This window comes from Oryza brachyantha, chromosome 3 (assembly GCF_000231095.2).
Source record: "Oryza brachyantha chromosome 3, ObraRS2, whole genome shotgun sequence".
Taxonomy (NCBI): domain Eukaryota; kingdom Viridiplantae; phylum Streptophyta; class Magnoliopsida; order Poales; family Poaceae; genus Oryza; species Oryza brachyantha.
In genome coordinates this window covers 6,642,648-6,659,844 of record NC_023165.2, presented here as the reverse complement: position 1 = coordinate 6,659,844, position 17,197 = coordinate 6,642,648, and the positions used below count along the sequence as shown (strand labels likewise).

At 44.1% G+C, this 17,197-nt stretch overlaps 2 protein-coding genes and 2 pseudogenes across 2 annotated transcripts; 1 reads left to right on the top strand and 3 right to left on the bottom strand.

Annotated features, from left to right (window-relative positions):
* Positions 1–2,600: 2,600 nt before the first annotated feature.
* On the bottom strand, positions 2,601–4,373 carry LOC102719191 (annotated as a pseudogene).
* A 136-nt stretch (positions 4,374–4,509) lies between these two features.
* Positions 4,510–9,924, top strand: LOC102705796 (acyl-CoA-binding domain-containing protein 6-like). Its single transcript, XM_006649674.2, has 12 exons — positions 4,510–4,572; positions 4,887–5,006; positions 5,093–5,162; positions 5,943–6,004; positions 6,131–6,270; positions 6,357–6,483; positions 6,909–6,999; positions 7,103–7,381; positions 7,476–7,568; positions 7,679–7,901; positions 8,337–8,425; positions 9,654–9,924. Exons 1-8 carry the CDS (start codon positions 4,510–4,512, stop codon positions 7,150–7,152), a joined length of 723 nt encoding a protein of 240 aa, XP_006649737.2. The 3' UTR covers positions 7,153–7,381; positions 7,476–7,568; positions 7,679–7,901; positions 8,337–8,425; positions 9,654–9,924.
* An 86-nt stretch (positions 9,925–10,010) lies between these two features.
* On the bottom strand, positions 10,011–10,838 carry LOC102718914 (annotated as a pseudogene).
* Positions 10,839–14,311: 3,473 nt separating this feature from the next.
* LOC102705512 lies at positions 14,312–16,667 on the bottom strand. The gene has a single exon (XM_006649673.3). It carries the CDS (start codon positions 16,626–16,628, stop codon positions 14,676–14,678), a length of 1,953 nt encoding a protein of 650 aa, XP_006649736.1. The 5' UTR covers positions 16,629–16,667; the 3' UTR covers positions 14,312–14,675.
* Positions 16,668–17,197: the final 530 nt, after the last annotated feature.

Genomic DNA, 17,197 nt, shown 5'->3' with positions numbered 1-17,197 from the left:
TAATTAATTAATCATATACTAATCTATTACTACGTTTTCTGCACCGGGTAGGTTAACTTACCCTCCACCTAACGAACGCGGCCTAGGTAGCTCCATCGTTAGTTCCCTCCTTCCAAAACCCCATAGTGCTAAGTACCCCATCAAACACTACCAACGTCTAACTAGGATGGAGCTCCTCGATGTCTCCTACAGTGCAAAAGTGTCCAGAGGCTGCTCTGATTTTGTATGTCAGGCCTTATAGTTTTTTATTTTAATCCTGATACCTTCTATATTTAAATACCAGTCCTAAACTTTAAAATAAACATAAAAAACAAAAATACTCTAAAATAACTCCTCCTCTCTCCCACCAAACTCCTCAGCTTCTCCTCCCCCATCCGACCAGCTTATCTCATCTCCCCTCTTCTCTTGGCGGGGATCCGGCGGAGGCGGCGGCCACGAGCGGTGGAGACGGCGACATGGACGAGGCAGAGTTCGGGCAGCGTAGCGGCCTCGTTGGGAGGAGCTTGGGACGACGACGTCGCGGCCTAGCGGGGAGGAGCTCGGGCGGCAACGAGGCCTCGTCGGAAGGAGCCCAGAGCGGTGGAATGACCTTGCTAGGAGGAGCTCGGAGCGGCGGTGCGGTTTCGCCCTTCGCCGAGAGGAGTTCAGGCCGACGGTGCGGCTTTGGCTCCGGTGACACAGATTGGGTGTCAGTCGTTCGAAATGGCGATCAGTCGTAGCCTTTGAAGTCCTAAGGAGACAACTTAGAGGGGGTGAATAGGTGTCTAAAAAATCTTACAAATCGCAGCGGTTAGTAGGGGCCGGACCATTCGGTTGGCACTCTCAGGTTGGGGCGAGAGCTTTGGCCGGACCGTCCTGGTTAGAACACTGGACCGTCCGGTCAGTGAAAAATGCAGATTTGACAATCTCCTTTTTCAGTGAGGTTCTTGGGAACGTGATGTGATCGTGTGCGGAATATAAAAGTAGAAAGATCGCAGAAACAAACAGAACACATAAATCACAAGAACAAAGACACGAGAGATTTATCCTGAAGTTTGGATCTTTTGATCCTATTCTCTGTTGAGGCACTCCTACGAGCGGGATCTCTCTCGATCCTTTCCTCTCTTGGCTTCCTCCCACAAGGCCAACACGGATCTCTGGAATCACGCCTAAGGACTAGCAACCCCTTCGATCGACCACCAAGGTCAAGATCAAGGTGGTTTGCCCAGCCCTAGGTTGCAATCCGCTCTACCCTATAGCCTTCTATGAAGAAGCACAAGAATCACTATCAATCTTACCTTTTTCCTTGCAGAGGTTAGGCAACAACCCTTACAAACTTACTCCCGGGCGATCTACACGAATCGGAGGCTCGCGGACGACGCCTATCCATCTAGGAGATCAATCTCCAAGAGTAGTAGGTCACCTTGACTTCACATGCATCCATCAATCACCCGAGAACAAACACTCAACCACTCACTAGCCTAAACACTCTCCCTAAGATGTGATCCAACGATTAATCTCTCTAGAAAGTGTTTTAGGTTAGTGGGGAGGCTTAAGAGGTGCTAAACTTTCCCTAGCAACCAGAGAAATCGAATAGAAAGTCTCACCAACGGCTAGATCTCAAGGAGGTCTTATATATGCTGGCAGATGTCACTTAGCCGTTGGAAAAGAAACCTAACTGGACTGTCCAGCTAGGGGGTCAGACCGTCCGGTCGACACTCAGCTCACTCACTCTGAACAGGGGCCAGACCAAGGTCCGGATTGTCCTGCCACCGGACTGTCCGGCCAGAGGGTCAGACTGTCCGGTCCCTGTTGTTAGGAAAACAGCAACAAACCTCTGCTCAACCTAGACTCATCCCAAACACTCTTGGATGCATGCTAAGCTTCTGGTGACCCCTCTTAGTAGTACGGAGTCCCTACGACTCAAAAAGAATGAAAAAGGAATGTCTCCTTCAATCGTCTTCAACTCCGTAGAAACTCGCCTTAGGTCACGTATGCTCCAAATCAACATCGCGCAATTCTTTAGATGATCCGATTTCTTTTCTTCTCTGCATTCACACACATTAGCGCACATATGCTTGTCTAGTATTGGCATTAATCATCCAAAACTTCGTTTAGGGGCTAGATGCGCTTTCAGCCTTTTGCTTTAAACATTATTGAGTATATATTTAATTAAGATAACTATTAAAAACTTAAAAAACAGATTTATTTTATTTTATATAAAAGTTTATCTATAAAATATATCATTTAGTTGTTTAAAAAGCGTGTTCACGTAAAACAACGAAACAGCTTAAGCCACTGGCTGTTTCGAACTCAGCCTAAAATGGTATTATATCATTGACTTTTAGACATGACATTAAATTATTTGTCTTATTTAAAAATATTGATCATGTTTAGAACTTTTAATGATAAAGCCAGTTGCAACAAAATAAATAGTACGTATATGCTTCATCTAAACTGATTCATGTATATATATATATATATACATACATATATATATACATACATATATATATGTATGTCTAGATACCATAGATACAATAGTATATTTATAAATGTAAGTAAAGTTAGAAAAGTCTTACGTTTTAAAATAGATAGAATAGTCATTTTTAACGAGACAAATAAGACCAATGATCATGGCCGGTTGTACTTCCATAAAAAGGGTGAAACTTTTACATATGAAAGGTCAATGGCTATGGTGCCCCTTGCCTTGGCCACGGCACCGAAATATTTTGAGCCGTCCGATCGGAGATGGGTGGATGGATGGATGGATGGATGGGAGGTTGGGCGTCGCCACGCGTTCATGCGTCAGATTCGCGTTGTGCGCAGCCGACGCACGCCACGCGTCCCAGGAACCCTCTCCACCGCGAGAAATTGGATATTATGCCACTCTCAATATTAGGTTCTGTCAAAATACCACTCCGTAGGTTGTCACATTTAAAATGTCACTCCTAAGCGATCCTTAACATTTCTTTTGCCATTTTGAAAATTCGACCAAATTAAATGGGTTTGCCGACGCAGCGAGACAAAAATACCCCCGGGCTAAATCAGAAGAGAGCGGTGTTCTGTCCGGCTCCAAATCGGGATCCAGTGTCTAGCCTCTGAGGTTGATTTTGCTTCGTCTTGATGCTGTTTGGCACGATTGATTGTTGGCGATTGGATTATTAGCTATAGAGCCTGCCGATGCACGCAACTGCCTGCGCCCAGTACTTGAGCATTGCCTTCACCTCATCTGGGCTGTCCCCTGCAGCAACACATCATCCAAGAACACATCAAGATCAACTGTTCAGCAGCAATCCAAGAAGAAATTAAGAGCTTATCCTGAGCAGGATTGACATCAACAGGAAAATATTTGGATTTTGCCATATAAGAAATGAAGAACAAGTGTTGATTGGGGGCAGGATGTGGGGGGAGGACAGGATCTGGATTTTGCCACACGAGAGCTTATCCAGCGCCGGGAGCGTGCCGCACAGCTCGGATCTCGTCGTAGCTGAACCCGAACCCCAGATCCACGCACCCCACGCCGCCTCCCACTTCGCCCCGCGCCACACGTCCTCCGCGCCTGCCCCGTCGTCCCCATCCTCCTCCCTCGCTCTCGCGGCGCGCCGGTGCATCGCCGTATGTGGCCGGAGCTTCCTCTGCCTGCTGCCGGCGCCGCTGCGCCTACGGGCCGGCGCGATAGGCGGCGGCGTCCCGGGCGGCCGCTCCTCCGTGAGGAAACGCGGCGCCGCAGAGGCGGCGGCGAGCGCCGGCTCGTCGTCGCAGTAGGAGGAGCTCCACTTCATCACGGCGGCGGCGGTGGTTGCGCTCTTGAGCGCTCTGACGCGATCTCCTCTCATTCAGCCCGGGGTATTTTCGTCTCGCCGCGTCGGCAAACCGGTTTAATTTGGTCGGATTCTCAAAAATGGCAAAAGAAATGTTAGGGATCGTTTAGAAGTGGCATGCGGTGGCTGGAGAGGAGGGGGCAGCGCCACCGTGCTGTAATAATTAGAGCGCGGTGGTGAGCGTCATGGCGCCGACGAGAAAAATCGCGCCGCTTCTACCTCGCTCTCCTTTTCAACTTCACCGAGATGGACGCCACACTCCTGCTGCTCCCCTTCCCCTCCCCGGCGGCTACTCTCCACCGCCCGCCGCTCCCCAGGTCCCTCTTCCTCGCCGCCTCACTCCCCACCTGCCTGCCCGCGGTGCGCCTCGTCCGGCCCGCCTCCCCATGGCCAGCGATGGTGCTGTAGGTCGCTAGGCCGACGTTGATCTACACAGACCATCGTGGACTTGGACTGCTGGGTGGAGACCGCGGCGGACCTCGGGGCGGCGGAACCCGGGCGGCTGTCTGCGGAGCGGGTGGTGGGGGGCGGTGGATGCGGCATATCCAATGGTTTGCCCCGGGGCGGCATCGGTGACCGTTGCGGGCGGTGGCGGCAGCTTTTGGTGGAGCCCAACACGCCGGAGCCGGCCGCTACAGGCGGCGGAGGTGAGGCCTATCGGCGGAGGCTGGGCCGGCGAAGCTCGGGCCGGCTGTCGGCAGAGCGGATGGCGGGGGATCGGCAGGTGCAGCAGATCCAGTGTTTCGCGTTGAACGCCAACCTCACCGTGGTGTGGCTGCTGCTCACCGTCGTCGTCCTCCGTGCCACCATCGGGACCGACAAGTTCGGCACGCAGCAGCAGGACCTCATCGGGTGGACCTCTCCATGACAGCAACGGGGGAGCGTGGGACGGCGGCCAACGCGGCGGCTAGGGGCGGAGCGCCGCGCGGAGGCTGGTACTCTTGCTGCTGCCGTTGCTCGCCACCGCCGCCGCTATATCATGAATCATGTTTTTTCGAACTGCACTAATGCATTCTAATGAATCATGTTTCTCATGCCCTGTCTCCTTCTTCACCTATATCCTAACAAGGGCAAACTTTGCAGGTTTTTGATTTTAGGACATTCAAGTGGTCAGTATTAAGTCCTACTAGAGATCCAAACCAGTTGAATACTGAAAATAGTACCACAGACCAGTCATTCCCTGCAATAGCAGGCCATAGTATGGTATGGAAACTTAATTATTTTTTTATTACCTGCTACTCTTCCAATCCAGATTGATATTTCTTATGCTAACCAGTGTAACCTCTCAGGCCAAGTGGAAAAATAATATTATAGTTGTAGCTGGGAACACAAGAACATCAACATCAAATAAGGTTTCAGGTACAGTTATTTTTGTACATACTGAAATATAGAGCACAAACATGTTTTATCATGGATCTTCTTAAACCTATATATTGGTGCACAAGTATATTTTATCATGGAAGTTATATATATATATATATATATATATATATATATATATATATATATATATATTGGTAAATAATTCAGTCATGGCCTTATTGGCTGCAACACAACTGGTAAACATGATCATTTATGACCTCACCTATTGTATGGATGCTATATTCTGAATTGATCTATATATCTCACATCTTTAGATGGACCTTTATTTATTAAGATAATTATCTTCAATAGGGAAACTGAAGTAATTTGTGCATTAGTACAGATTTCAGAATCCTTTCCTGATTTTCGTACTCACTGTTTCTATGAGCAAAATATTACCAACTATTCCTTATTCTATGCCATCTCATATGTTTTGGAAAAAAATGAGATGCAGAGAAAAATGCTAACTTAGAATGGGTATTAATTACTCTGTAGTTTCATGTGTTTAAAGGATGTTCGAATTGACTTCAATATTGTTATAAGTCCCGATTTCTTCCATTTTCTTATGTTTTGCACATGTACACACATCAATTTATCACACTTAACTGCTAGCAAATCATACATTTTTCACAACAAGTTTCACTTTCAGGTGCCCAAACTATGTTTAGCAATTGGTTGCATGTACCATCATCCTTGCAATTTTATTATTGATCTTTCTATCACAATTTGCAAGACCAGAATTTATCTTGAATGATAGTGTTGACTATCTACATGCAGTTTGGCTTATTAACATGGAAACAAATAGCTGGTCCTCTGTTGATACATATGGAAAAGTCCCAGTAAGAATCTTTTCTTTTTGTATTTAAACAAAATATTATTCTTTTGAAGTGATAGTGGTACTGAATGAGCAGATTACTTTTCTGCAGAATTTCTGAATACCGAATTTTTTTGTTTTTCTCAACCAGATATCCCGTCGTGAGCAATCTGTATCCCTAATTGGTTCTCGACTGATAATGTTTGGTGGAGAGGATAACAAGAGGCATCTTCTGAATGACCTTCATATACTTGACCTGGAGAGAATGATGTGGGAAGAAGTTAAAACAGAGTAAGAATTTACTTACTGATTGCACAATGTATCATTCACATATTGCTATCGCTTAATTCACCGTTTTCTTTGCGATTGTGAAATAGGAAAGGTGGTCCAGCTCCTAGGTATGATCATTCAGCTGCTGTTTATGCCGACCAGTATCTTCTAATATTTGGTGGTTCCTCCCACTCTACATGCTTTACTGATCTCTACCTGCTTGACTTGCAAACTGTAAGTGCTGAATGCTCTCATGTATCTCGCTATATAAACACACTTGTGCATTAAGTCATATATCAATATACCAAAATTTTGAAAGGCAAAAATTTACTCAGTATCTTGATGTATATGCATAATGCATTGATTGCTTATTGTCCAAACCACAAGTATTGGTAGTTTTAGGTTGTATTAGGCCTTGCAAGTTCAAAACTGTATCCGATTAATAGAAACTATAGGTTTGAATTTCTAACTCCAGCGTCATGTACGGCCAGCGCTCCCTCATCATCTCCAGCCGCTGCCACCTCCTCATCTCCACCTCCTTCCACTAACCCCGCAGCGTCCATGAGGTACAGCTGCTGTACCCCACCGCGCGCAAGCACGTGCGATGGACAAGCATTGCGGTGGTACTACCGTGGTAACTTTGCTGCTCGTGCTCGCAGATGTGGCCCAAGCTGGTGCCCAAGGCCAAGGACGGCGACGCGGACTGCGTCAAGACGCACGTGTTCTGGAATGACCACGAACCTGCCCTTGGTCAGGCCTGGGTTGTCTGTAAAAAAATTCGTGATACATTTAGCATGTTTGATCCGTAATAAACTTAGTGTTGTTTTGTGTGCGATTGGTGAATGCATTGCAGTACTACTTCGAGGAGCGTTTCTATTTGGTGTGCTTCACGAGGAACGTTAAGGACGGTGGGCTGTACATGATCCTGAACATTGGGCCATTTCGTTCATCACCGCCGAACGGACCTTCGGATCTGCCTCTTCGTTCCGCCGATTTGTTGTAACTATACAGAATTACGGTGATTCGATATCTCTAGATTGATGGGTTTATGTGTGCAGATGTACAGGGGCATGGCGGTGTGGCTTCATTACGTGCCTGGGATGGTGTTCTGACGAACAACGAGCCATTTAAGGTGCTGCAGGAGCTTGTGAATTTTTATGGTGCTGTATATGGGAGTTCTGTAAGTTTTTTTTAGCTGACAATTCTAGCTACATTTTTGTCATTAGTCTCACATGAAGAGATTCACGATGTACATCGTGGATATGATCAAGAAAGAGCAGTTCTTCTCCTCGCATATTAGGCACATCATCCTAGCTCAGGTCTGGATACTTGTTATACTATCCTAATTGGGACACCGAAACATCAATCTGTTTTCACCAAATTTGAGATATTTGTAGCTCACAACTGACCGTAGAATTGGTGTTTGCAGGTTGAAAATGAATATGGCGGTATGGAATAAACGTACAGAGCTGGTGTCAAGCCATATGTAATGTGGGCAGCTAACATGGCTCTAGCTCAGAATACTGGTGTCCCTTGGATCATGTCCGAGCAGTATGATGCCCCTGATCCAGTGTTTAATTTCTGACAACACATTACCTTGATGCAACATGAATGCTTCTTGAGATATACTGGCATTCAAATTTCAGTGTATGGTATAAAATTCTTTCAGAAGCTAATGCATTTGCTATATTTTTTCAGTGAGAGTGTATGGCATAAAACTCTTTTAAATTTCAAATTTTGATCCATCGCAATGACGGAAAAAACTAAACGGCCATCGGTAGATAATTTGTGCTGCTTCAAATTATAACCTCACAATTGCCGATATGGAATTGCTATAACTATCATGACTGCCTACAAGTATCAGCTTCTGCAACTATTCTTCTCATAATTATGTGCCTCATAGCACACTGGCATATCTGTGTGATTGTTGTTGATGTAAATAGAGTTTTTAGTAGATTCAGTAATTGTTCTTTTTCAGTTTCATTCACACATTCTTTTTAGAAGTAAGATCATAATGACCTGCCTATTAGAAGAAAGGCAAACAAACATGACCCAAGTCTCACTCACCTTCAAATTTACTTTTGCAGGTAAACACTTGTAATTCATCTATTGTGATCAATTCAAACCAAATTCTCCAACCAAGCCAAAAAAATTGGACAGAGAATCGTCCAGGATGGTAACAGAGTAGAAACAGACTATATTTAGTACTTATGTTTCTTTATTTTACTGCTTGTTGTTTCTTCCTAACTGAATTTAGGTTCCAGACCTTTGGTCAAAGTAATCCCCACAGACCCCCTGAAGATGTTGCATTTGCTATTGCACGTTTTTTTTTTTGGGGGGGGGGGGGGGGGGGGGGATGGTGGCAGCGTTCAGAATTACTATGTGGTCTTTGCCTTTGCACAAGTTATATTCTAACTTAACAAACACACACTGCCATTTATTTTTTGTTCATTGCACTACTAACGATTTCACGGTCAATTTCAGCCATAAGGACACATTTTTAGTCATATCAATACACTTTGTCAATAGTAGTCAAGTGGTGGAAGTAGCAGTAATAATAATATTGCTATTTAAAGTTTCTGTTACCCATTTTCCTTTTGTGCTTTGTCCTTCCTCATGCCGATGTCTACTAGAATTAACTGTTGTTTCAGGCATAGGATATTAGATGATGCTGATTGAGAACAGGCTATGGGATAGAAGTTAACGTCTCATCCTATTCAACATATAGAGAGCAATCATGCATTTATACTTTCTTTTAGTAGTAAGTGAAATTAAATTGCATAGTCTACCTACTCATGATCCGTAATCAGAATTTTCTTTAAAGAAAAGATAGACTCAGCCATTGGCTGGTTGTGTACAAACCATTATTGTTTAGGCCAACAATTTTCTTGACTTGGTGTCTCGAATCTTCATATGCAAAGTTTCAGACATGGCATATGTGTTATAACTAAATATAATTTAATTTTACACAAACAATTTTCTATCTACTCCATCAAGTGTACGTGACCATGAAAAAAAACAACTTTTTATGTTGAGTGATTAGTCTGTGATTTTAGCAGGCAGAGGAATTCAACGTACATATATATTTTAGATTTCAGCATGTTTGTAACATCGTACTTACCATTTTGATGTCTTATTTGAAAGTAAAGCATGCCACATATACCTTATGACTTAAGCTAGATCTGTGCCTACTTTTATGATTATTAAAATGAAAAAAAATTCCTTTGATAATCTGCAGTTGAAAGATTTGTTCTGCTTGTACATATTACAAACATACAATATTAAGATAATAGCTCATTCCTCTTCTTTTTCCGCTTTTCCCTTTGTACAACTTAATAGTACAATGCTATCCAATTAGATTTTCATATTCAAGCTGAAAAAAGCACGTGATCGCTCTATTTCAGGGCATTATACTTCTGTAGAGGCTAAAATGGTGGATGGCGAGAATAGGATTTGTACTGGTGGACTACATTTTGGTTTTAGATTTTCACATTATGTTCTACACCCATTGTTGTAAAGCTCTTGAAATACATACCAACAATAGGGGAATCTTTTTTAAAATGTATTAAATGATTCATTTTCCAGTCTATGAGATGGCACATGTTTTGCCAATATTTTTTCATCTGTACACATTGTTAAACAATTACGTGAAAATATGATCGTCATATACGGTACCTAAGAAAAGTTGATCCATTCAACATTTTCACTGCACTAGGTATTAATGTTATAGAAGTACACTAATTTTTAATCAATACATATTATACAGATGCGTAAACAAATAAATAGAAAATTATAGACAGGAAGCGCGCCAATGGCGCGCCCCAATCTCTAGTGCAATGTAATAGCTCTAGTCGGTTACACACCTCGATGTCTTAAACTAGAACAGTGGAGCCGTGGAAGAACACGGCAACAGCGAAGAACCAAAGCCAGCAAACGCAATTGCTAGCTAGTTGCTACTGGAAGATCACAGGCTCACAGCGCTAACTGAAGCAAGCGCAGATATTATTGATGCATGGAGCGAAGGAAACCAATCTTGTGAATGCTTACGGCGAGAGCTCGCTTTGGTTCTTCCTGACATCATCACCGAACATATCCTCGCACCAAATCTTACAGTACGGTGGATCAATCTTCGCTGCAACGCAACCGCTGATGCACCTAGGATGTTGCAGATATCGGCCAAGTTCTCCGGCGATAGCCAGCTGCGGAGCTTCGCAACATCATCGCCACATTCCTTGGAGCAGAACTCCGAGCAGTAATTTCCATCGAAACACCGGCGTAGCACGGAGTGAAGCAGCCGTAGCCGAGGCCCGCGGCTTCCTTCGACGCCGGCTGCTGCAGGATGTCGAATGCCGCCGGCAGCTTGTCGCCAGCAGCTGCAGAGGCGGCACACCTTGCGAGGATCATCGCGATGGCGATGACCCTAGATTTGGCTGTGGTCATGGCCATACTAGTAGTGGCACGGTTTCTTCTGGAAAGCCCTCCTTCCGCTCTCACCTGCAACTGGCTCTTACTGCATATCTAACTTGAGGAGATCTGCGCCTTATATAACAGAGAAACTGGGGAACCATTGCAATACCAACTTTGGGCATGGCCATATAAAAATGTTAGGGTTTAAATTTTCATGTCCCTCTGATCCATGAATATCCAATAGCAAAGTTGTTGGATCGTGGACAGTTAAATAATACCAATGATTCGAGTCACTTGATCACATCTTACTCTGGCTCAGCTGACTTTCAGTCTGCAGAGATATCTTAAGGAGATCCGTGCCACATATATAGATGAGCTGCGTAATCCTACATAACATAGCAATACAAACATAAATTATCATATGAAAATGTTGAAACTTCCACTTCCCTCTGATCACATGGGATATACTACAGCGTAGTCGTTGCCTTACAGACAGTAAGATAATGTCATTGATTCAAGTGCTGGAGTTTAACAAGGATATCATCGGTACCTCTGGCTTCAGAGACTCAAAACCACTAGTTGGAAGACTAGATATTCTGGAGATTAAAAAGGTTCAAGATTGCTCCCAGTTCAATCAACTGCACAAACAGGCTGCCAGTAAATGATGTCAAACCCTGAACCAAATGTGACCTGTTAACCGCTGTGCAGACATCAAAGCATTCTCAGATCAATAATCAAAGACAATGTTATCCCAGTGGACATCACACAAGCAACAAAAATGATTAGGTAAAATTAATAAGATGTTCTAACCGAACGGATGAAGCATCTCTTGGTGGTATTTACCGGCTACTCCAAGACACAATACCTTGGGTGAAGCCTGTTAGGCAATTTCACTGGAGCGGTCAGCAGATACATTGTTTTAGGAACGTTCAAAACATTTTTTTGTTGCATGCATAGATTCCATTTACTATTATAAACCAAAAAGACTCGGAGTGTAAGTAGCTAATACAGCGCACTTGGTTGGACATTAAATGGCACAGTTTTCATTTTTCAATAACTACATGCATATACTATAATCAGCAGAGGGGTGCAACTTGTGCCTGTCCAGGAAGGCCTGCCTTTAGTAAAATGCAAAAAGAAACATCACTAGTATTGCTAGGATATAAGCAACAACTAATGGAGAATGGACATATCAATTCTTGCAAAATTCAACCAAATGAAAATAAAACTGGCATGTTTAGTATATACTAACTCACCCTGCAGCCTCAGTGCTAAATATTTCATTTGTGTGCGATTGTGTGTAAATAATGACTCACGTTTGTAGTATTCCTTCCTGCCACAAATAGTTGAATATAAGTTGTTGAACATTGAAATGATATCCAAGACACAAAATTTTGCCAATCTAAATATTAAAGTGTTGGGTTTGAATGAGTATCTGGTATGAAGAAAGCTCATAATGTGGACCTGTTTCTTGGCTGACAGCAAAAGGTGAACAGTGTTTGAACATCCTAACTTGAACATTAATCCTTACTAGCAAGAAGTATGTGCTTTGCACACCAAGAACGGTATGATCATACGAAACATATTTTACTTAATACACCGCATGATAGAGCAGTATTTATTTCCCTATGAGAGTCAAAGAAATTAAGATAAACATCAGGTTTTATGGGTTATTTGTTTGGATGAAGGATTCATACACTCAAAACAAGCTGATGCTGGAGCCAGGATAGTTAGGCACTGAATGGATGGCTAAACCCTGCAGTTTTGGCTGGATCAACTGATCAAGGGCAAATTCTTATGTTTCTAGACAGCAATGGATATTACATAGCATGATGTTTGGCGGGAAAAAAGGGGTAAACCCAAATTTGGAAGTGGTGAATCAATAATATTAATGCACTATAGATGTAACAAGTGATATAAAATGAAAACAGACAAATAATGCATTTGGGTTCTTGTGTCCTGACCCCAACCTGATGATACACCATCTAATGCCAGATCACGCCAATAAGCACAAACGGTGGCACATTTGAAAGTTTATTGACAGATCTGCATGAGAGAAAAAATCATGAATAAATGGTTTAATTTAAGGCAATAACGGCATTCCTCATAGCATGGTAAATTCACACATAATAAACACATTTAGCAGAGATGAAAAATGATGATGCACAACTCATTGCAATCCTGCAAATACAGAACAGAAAAGGTGAGGTAAACCGAAGACAATTCTTCAAAATCTATCGAATGTATATAATTAATGCAAACAGAAATCTAGCATTTGGGGGGGGGGATCATAAATGCATACCAAAATAGCCTTTTCATAAAAGTACACAGAATGCAGTCCTTGAGGGACCGTAGTGAACTTGTAGATTTAGAACGTAGATCTAGAACATAAAAGTTATTCGCAACAATTTGCATAATACTAGTCCTCCAAAACCATTACTGCTTAAGACACTACTATATATCTCAGCATCTAAGATTAAATGAAATATGAGAAGAACCTTGCCTGGCCATACAGCAACAAATTGAACATATGAATAAACAAGGGAGATGTTCCTCAAGCATTTGACACACCTTAAGGGCCTCTTTGAATCACATGAATGAAAAAAAAAGAAGAATAAGAAAAACATAGGATTCTGATAGGAATATAGGTGTAAAACAGAGGATTGCAAAACACAGGAAAAACATAAGAATGACCGTTTGATTGGACCACAGGAATTTGAGGAGAGATATAGACTCAAAGTATTTTTTCCATGAGGTTCAACCTCTTGTTAAATTTCCTCCAAAACTTGTATAGGAATATGCATTCCTTAGGAATTTCAGAGGATTCATTTCTTTGATTCAAAGGGCTTTGTAAAAAAAAATTCCTAGAGGAATAAAATCCTTTAAAATTCCTATGAAACTCCTTTGAATCAAATGGGGCCTTAACCATTCTGCTCACCTTGTGATCAATAATATTTAATATCTAAAAGCTCAATGAACATTGTAGATAGTAGGAGTTATAACATGGAAAAAGGGACTTGGCAACAGAATATGAGAACAGTAAGATATATTTAATGAATTAATGTTCAAATGATAATTAGTTATGTATTCCCTGTGTCATCTCAATGAAAAATTTACACTGCTATAATGAACACCCACTCAGTCAACAAGTCTAATACAAAACGACTAGGACCACCAAAATTAAACTACAAAACCAAAGATAGCACCATGAAATTTGAGTATATACATCATGCATAGTCAACACCATGTCATTAACTTGCACATAAAAGTGATGTTTAAAAGGCTGGCAAAGAACAGTTGCAGTTTTCTTGCACCAATGATATGTACCAGAGCAAACAAAAGGGGGTAGACAATTTTTAGGTGTGAGCATGGATTATCTTTTTCATAGTATAATGGCAATAATAGCTACTCCCTCCGTTCCACAATGTGAGTATTTCTGAGAATTGAATCTTATCAAAATTTAAGCATTTCTGGCTCCAATCAATCACTGCTCATTCAAAATTATTCTTATTTTATCCCCACCTACCCTCCCACCCCATCCATTTCTCATTTATTAAGGAGCAACATACTCTTTTTCTTCTCAACCTTAATCCTTGTTAAACAACTTAGAAATACTTACATTTTGGGGTGAAGGTAGTGATACACTAGAAGCAGCTGAGCAGGAACAATGACAAAGATTCCTCTTGTGAAGTAAAGAGATGATACATCATGTTATTGTGTGCAAAGCCTTGCATAAATTCACAAATGCACATGCACATACACGCACGCGTGCAAGAGAGAGTTCTACATAGCATTATGTTAGGACTAAATAGCTAATCAAGAACAGAATGTAAGTTGTCTTGTAACAATATGGAAACCCACATGGGAACTATACATACGTTAAACAGAAGTTGAATCGATAAATGCGAGTCACTTTGGTTCAAGCTCCACCTACAGATACTAAATTAAATTGGTACAAGCTGATGTCCTCCTGTATACAGAATTTACAAGACCTTCATGGTATCAGGGACAATCACATCTCACACCAGTCCACCATGTCTAAAACTGACATCTGCATCACCACTGGAATCCAAACCTACCGGTGAATCATACCACTTGGCTCCAGAGTAGAATCCTTCTACATGAATACCTACCAAACCTGGGTCAGTTGCCATGGTGTCATCATGCATCAATGGCTTGATAATTTTTGAATCCTCCACACCATCATCATCACCACAGTTAAGAATACTTTTCTCAACAAAGTCGCCCACGTCTTCCTTGAGCATCCACTTGTCACACTTCGGGCTATCACTCATGAGCATCTTCCTATCCTCACATTCTGTTGCCATTCCATCCCACGAGACAATAGGCCCAAGACTTGAACCAAAATCAGTATCATCATCATCAAGCATGTCATCATCCCTGCAGAATGCACCGTCATGTTGATCCAAATGGTGAGAAACATCAGTTGTGCCCCATCCCGCAACATCATCATTGCCTATCATAAGTGTCTCTTCTGGCTGGCAGATATTTCCATCGAAATTAAACTTCCTAATCCTGTGCAAAAACTCAGATAGCTCGCTGGACAGTGAACCCAACAGCCCTGGGTGCATCTTACCCACCTTCCCTTCTAACAAGCCAGCCTCTGTTTTGAGATCCCGAATTTGTTGCAAAACTGCCAGATGTGAAACATCAGTTTCAACATCAAAATCTCCCTTAATTGTAAAGTTAGGATCTCCTTCTTCACTGACACCATAGATGTCTGGATCAAACTCAAGAGCCCCCTTATGCCCAACTAACCTATGAACAATTCGGGCATTGCCATCAAGTGGCCCTGGCTCATGCCCTGAATGCACCGCATAAAGCTTGAACACTGCAGTGCCCTCCTCCACATATACAAAACTTTTGTCTTTCTCATTGTAATTAGCTATTGGCACAATTGCCCGAATACGAAACCCACAACCACACCTCTTTGATTGATATGGTTCTCGCTTCAGCACCCGTGCCTTCTTCCCATCAGAAACACTTCCTGAAGAGGAAGTAGCATTTGTACCACTTGAAGTTGGCACCCCAGCACGGTGGCACGCATAATCCTTCACCTCAGCCATGAATGGCTTATGCCTTATATACTTCTGCCTGATACAGAGAACCACCTTATGCTTAGCAGCCAACTGTTGCAGTCGGCGTGGAACATCTCGCGCAGGCACATCTAGTGTCTCCGTATATTCAAACCTCCGGCGCCGCTTCCCTCGTCCTGGCGATGACATAGCAAAATCAGGCTGTCCCGCAGGTGCTGCCTTACATACAGCACACGCAGCAACACAGACACGGACGAATGACTCTGGAATACCGTAGAATTTGGCCCCCACAGTCCAGGATTGCTTGATTCGGTCGACGGTGTCCTTGAGCCCGAGGTGGCGGAGCAGGTCGGGGTCGGCATGCGCCTCCGAGACTATGCCCCGCCACTGGCCGACATGAGAGACGCTCTGACCAGGGTTGGACTTGAAGTGGAGGGACCTCCCGTCGGTCGACGCCCCAAGCTTGTCCTGGATGCGCTTCCACGCGGTGAGGTAGGCCGTGTCCTCGTTCCGGTCCTTCCACACCGCCCGCCACGAGGCGAGCACGGAGGGGGGCGTCGCGGCGCGGACCTCGTCGGCTGCGGCGGGGCGGCCGGCGAGGACGCACCGCAGCATGAGCGCGTGCGACTCGGCGGTGAAGGTGTAGAACTGCGACGAGATGTGCGGCGCCGGGTCGATGGGCGGTAGGACGACGGAGGACACCGCGCCCGAGCTAGGGTTCGGGCCCGGGATTTGGATCAGCGCCTCGTCGTCGGCGTCGGCGTGGAGGAGGTAGCTACACGGGCTAGGGTTTGGGGAGCTGAGGCTCGGGTCCGGCGGATGGGGGGATTTGGGGAAGGACGAGGAGGAGGAGGAAGGGAGGAGGGGATTCATGGCGGAGACGGAGGGGGAATGGGAGGAGGTCCTCTTCGGCATCTCGGGGGATTTTTGAGATGAAAAAGAAAAATGAGGAATTCCTCTCCTCTTCCAATTTCACTTTGCCTGTGTGCTCGTCTATATACTAGTAGCACGTCCTATCTCCGGTCGTCATCCTCGGGGGTCTCTCTCTCGTCTCCGCAACAGAACAGCGCGGCGGGCTGAACAACCACGTTTCACTGCGCGTGGGGGACCCACCAGATGGAATGCGGGTGGCCCATGCTGTCAGTTGGATAGGTGGGTCAGCTTTTTGGTTCGGCTATGGATGGCTTCTGTCTATCTGTCTTGTCGCCTTCTGGGCTCCCCGCCGCGCTGTGCGCGGCGCTGCTCGCTCCCGATGTTCTCCGCCTGCGGGCTGCGGGCGCTGGTAGAAGAAGTGGACACGGGCTCTGCCGTGACCACAGCTGACACTGACTGTGAGGTCACCGCGTCGGACTGTATATAGACCCTGTGCCTCTGTGGGGATTCGTCGTCAGAGTGAGATGTAGCCTTGTTCCCATGAAGCGATCTGAATGCTATTAGGACATGCTCAACAATACCGGAACTTTTGACAAGCAGAGAGTTGGTTC

What these genes read in the sequence shown, in the direction of transcription:
- LOC102705796 (XM_006649674.2), top strand. Translation starts at nt 4,510, where the DNA reads ATGGCGGGGGATCGGCAGGTGCAGCAGATCCAGTGTTTCGCGTTGAAC. An exon ending in TGAACGCCAACCTCACCGTG is followed by an intron (nt 4,573 to 4,886) that starts GTGTGGCTGCTG and finishes CAAACTTTGCAG; the next exon opens with GTTTTTGATTTTAGGACATT. An exon ending in AACATCAAATAAGGTTTCAG is followed by an intron (nt 5,163 to 5,942) that starts GTACAGTTATTT and finishes ATCTACATGCAG; the next exon opens with TTTGGCTTATTAACATGGAA.
- LOC102705512 (XM_006649673.3), bottom strand. Translation starts at nt 16,628, where the DNA reads ATGCCGAAGAGGACCTCCTCCCATTCCCCCTCCGTCTCCGCCATGAAT.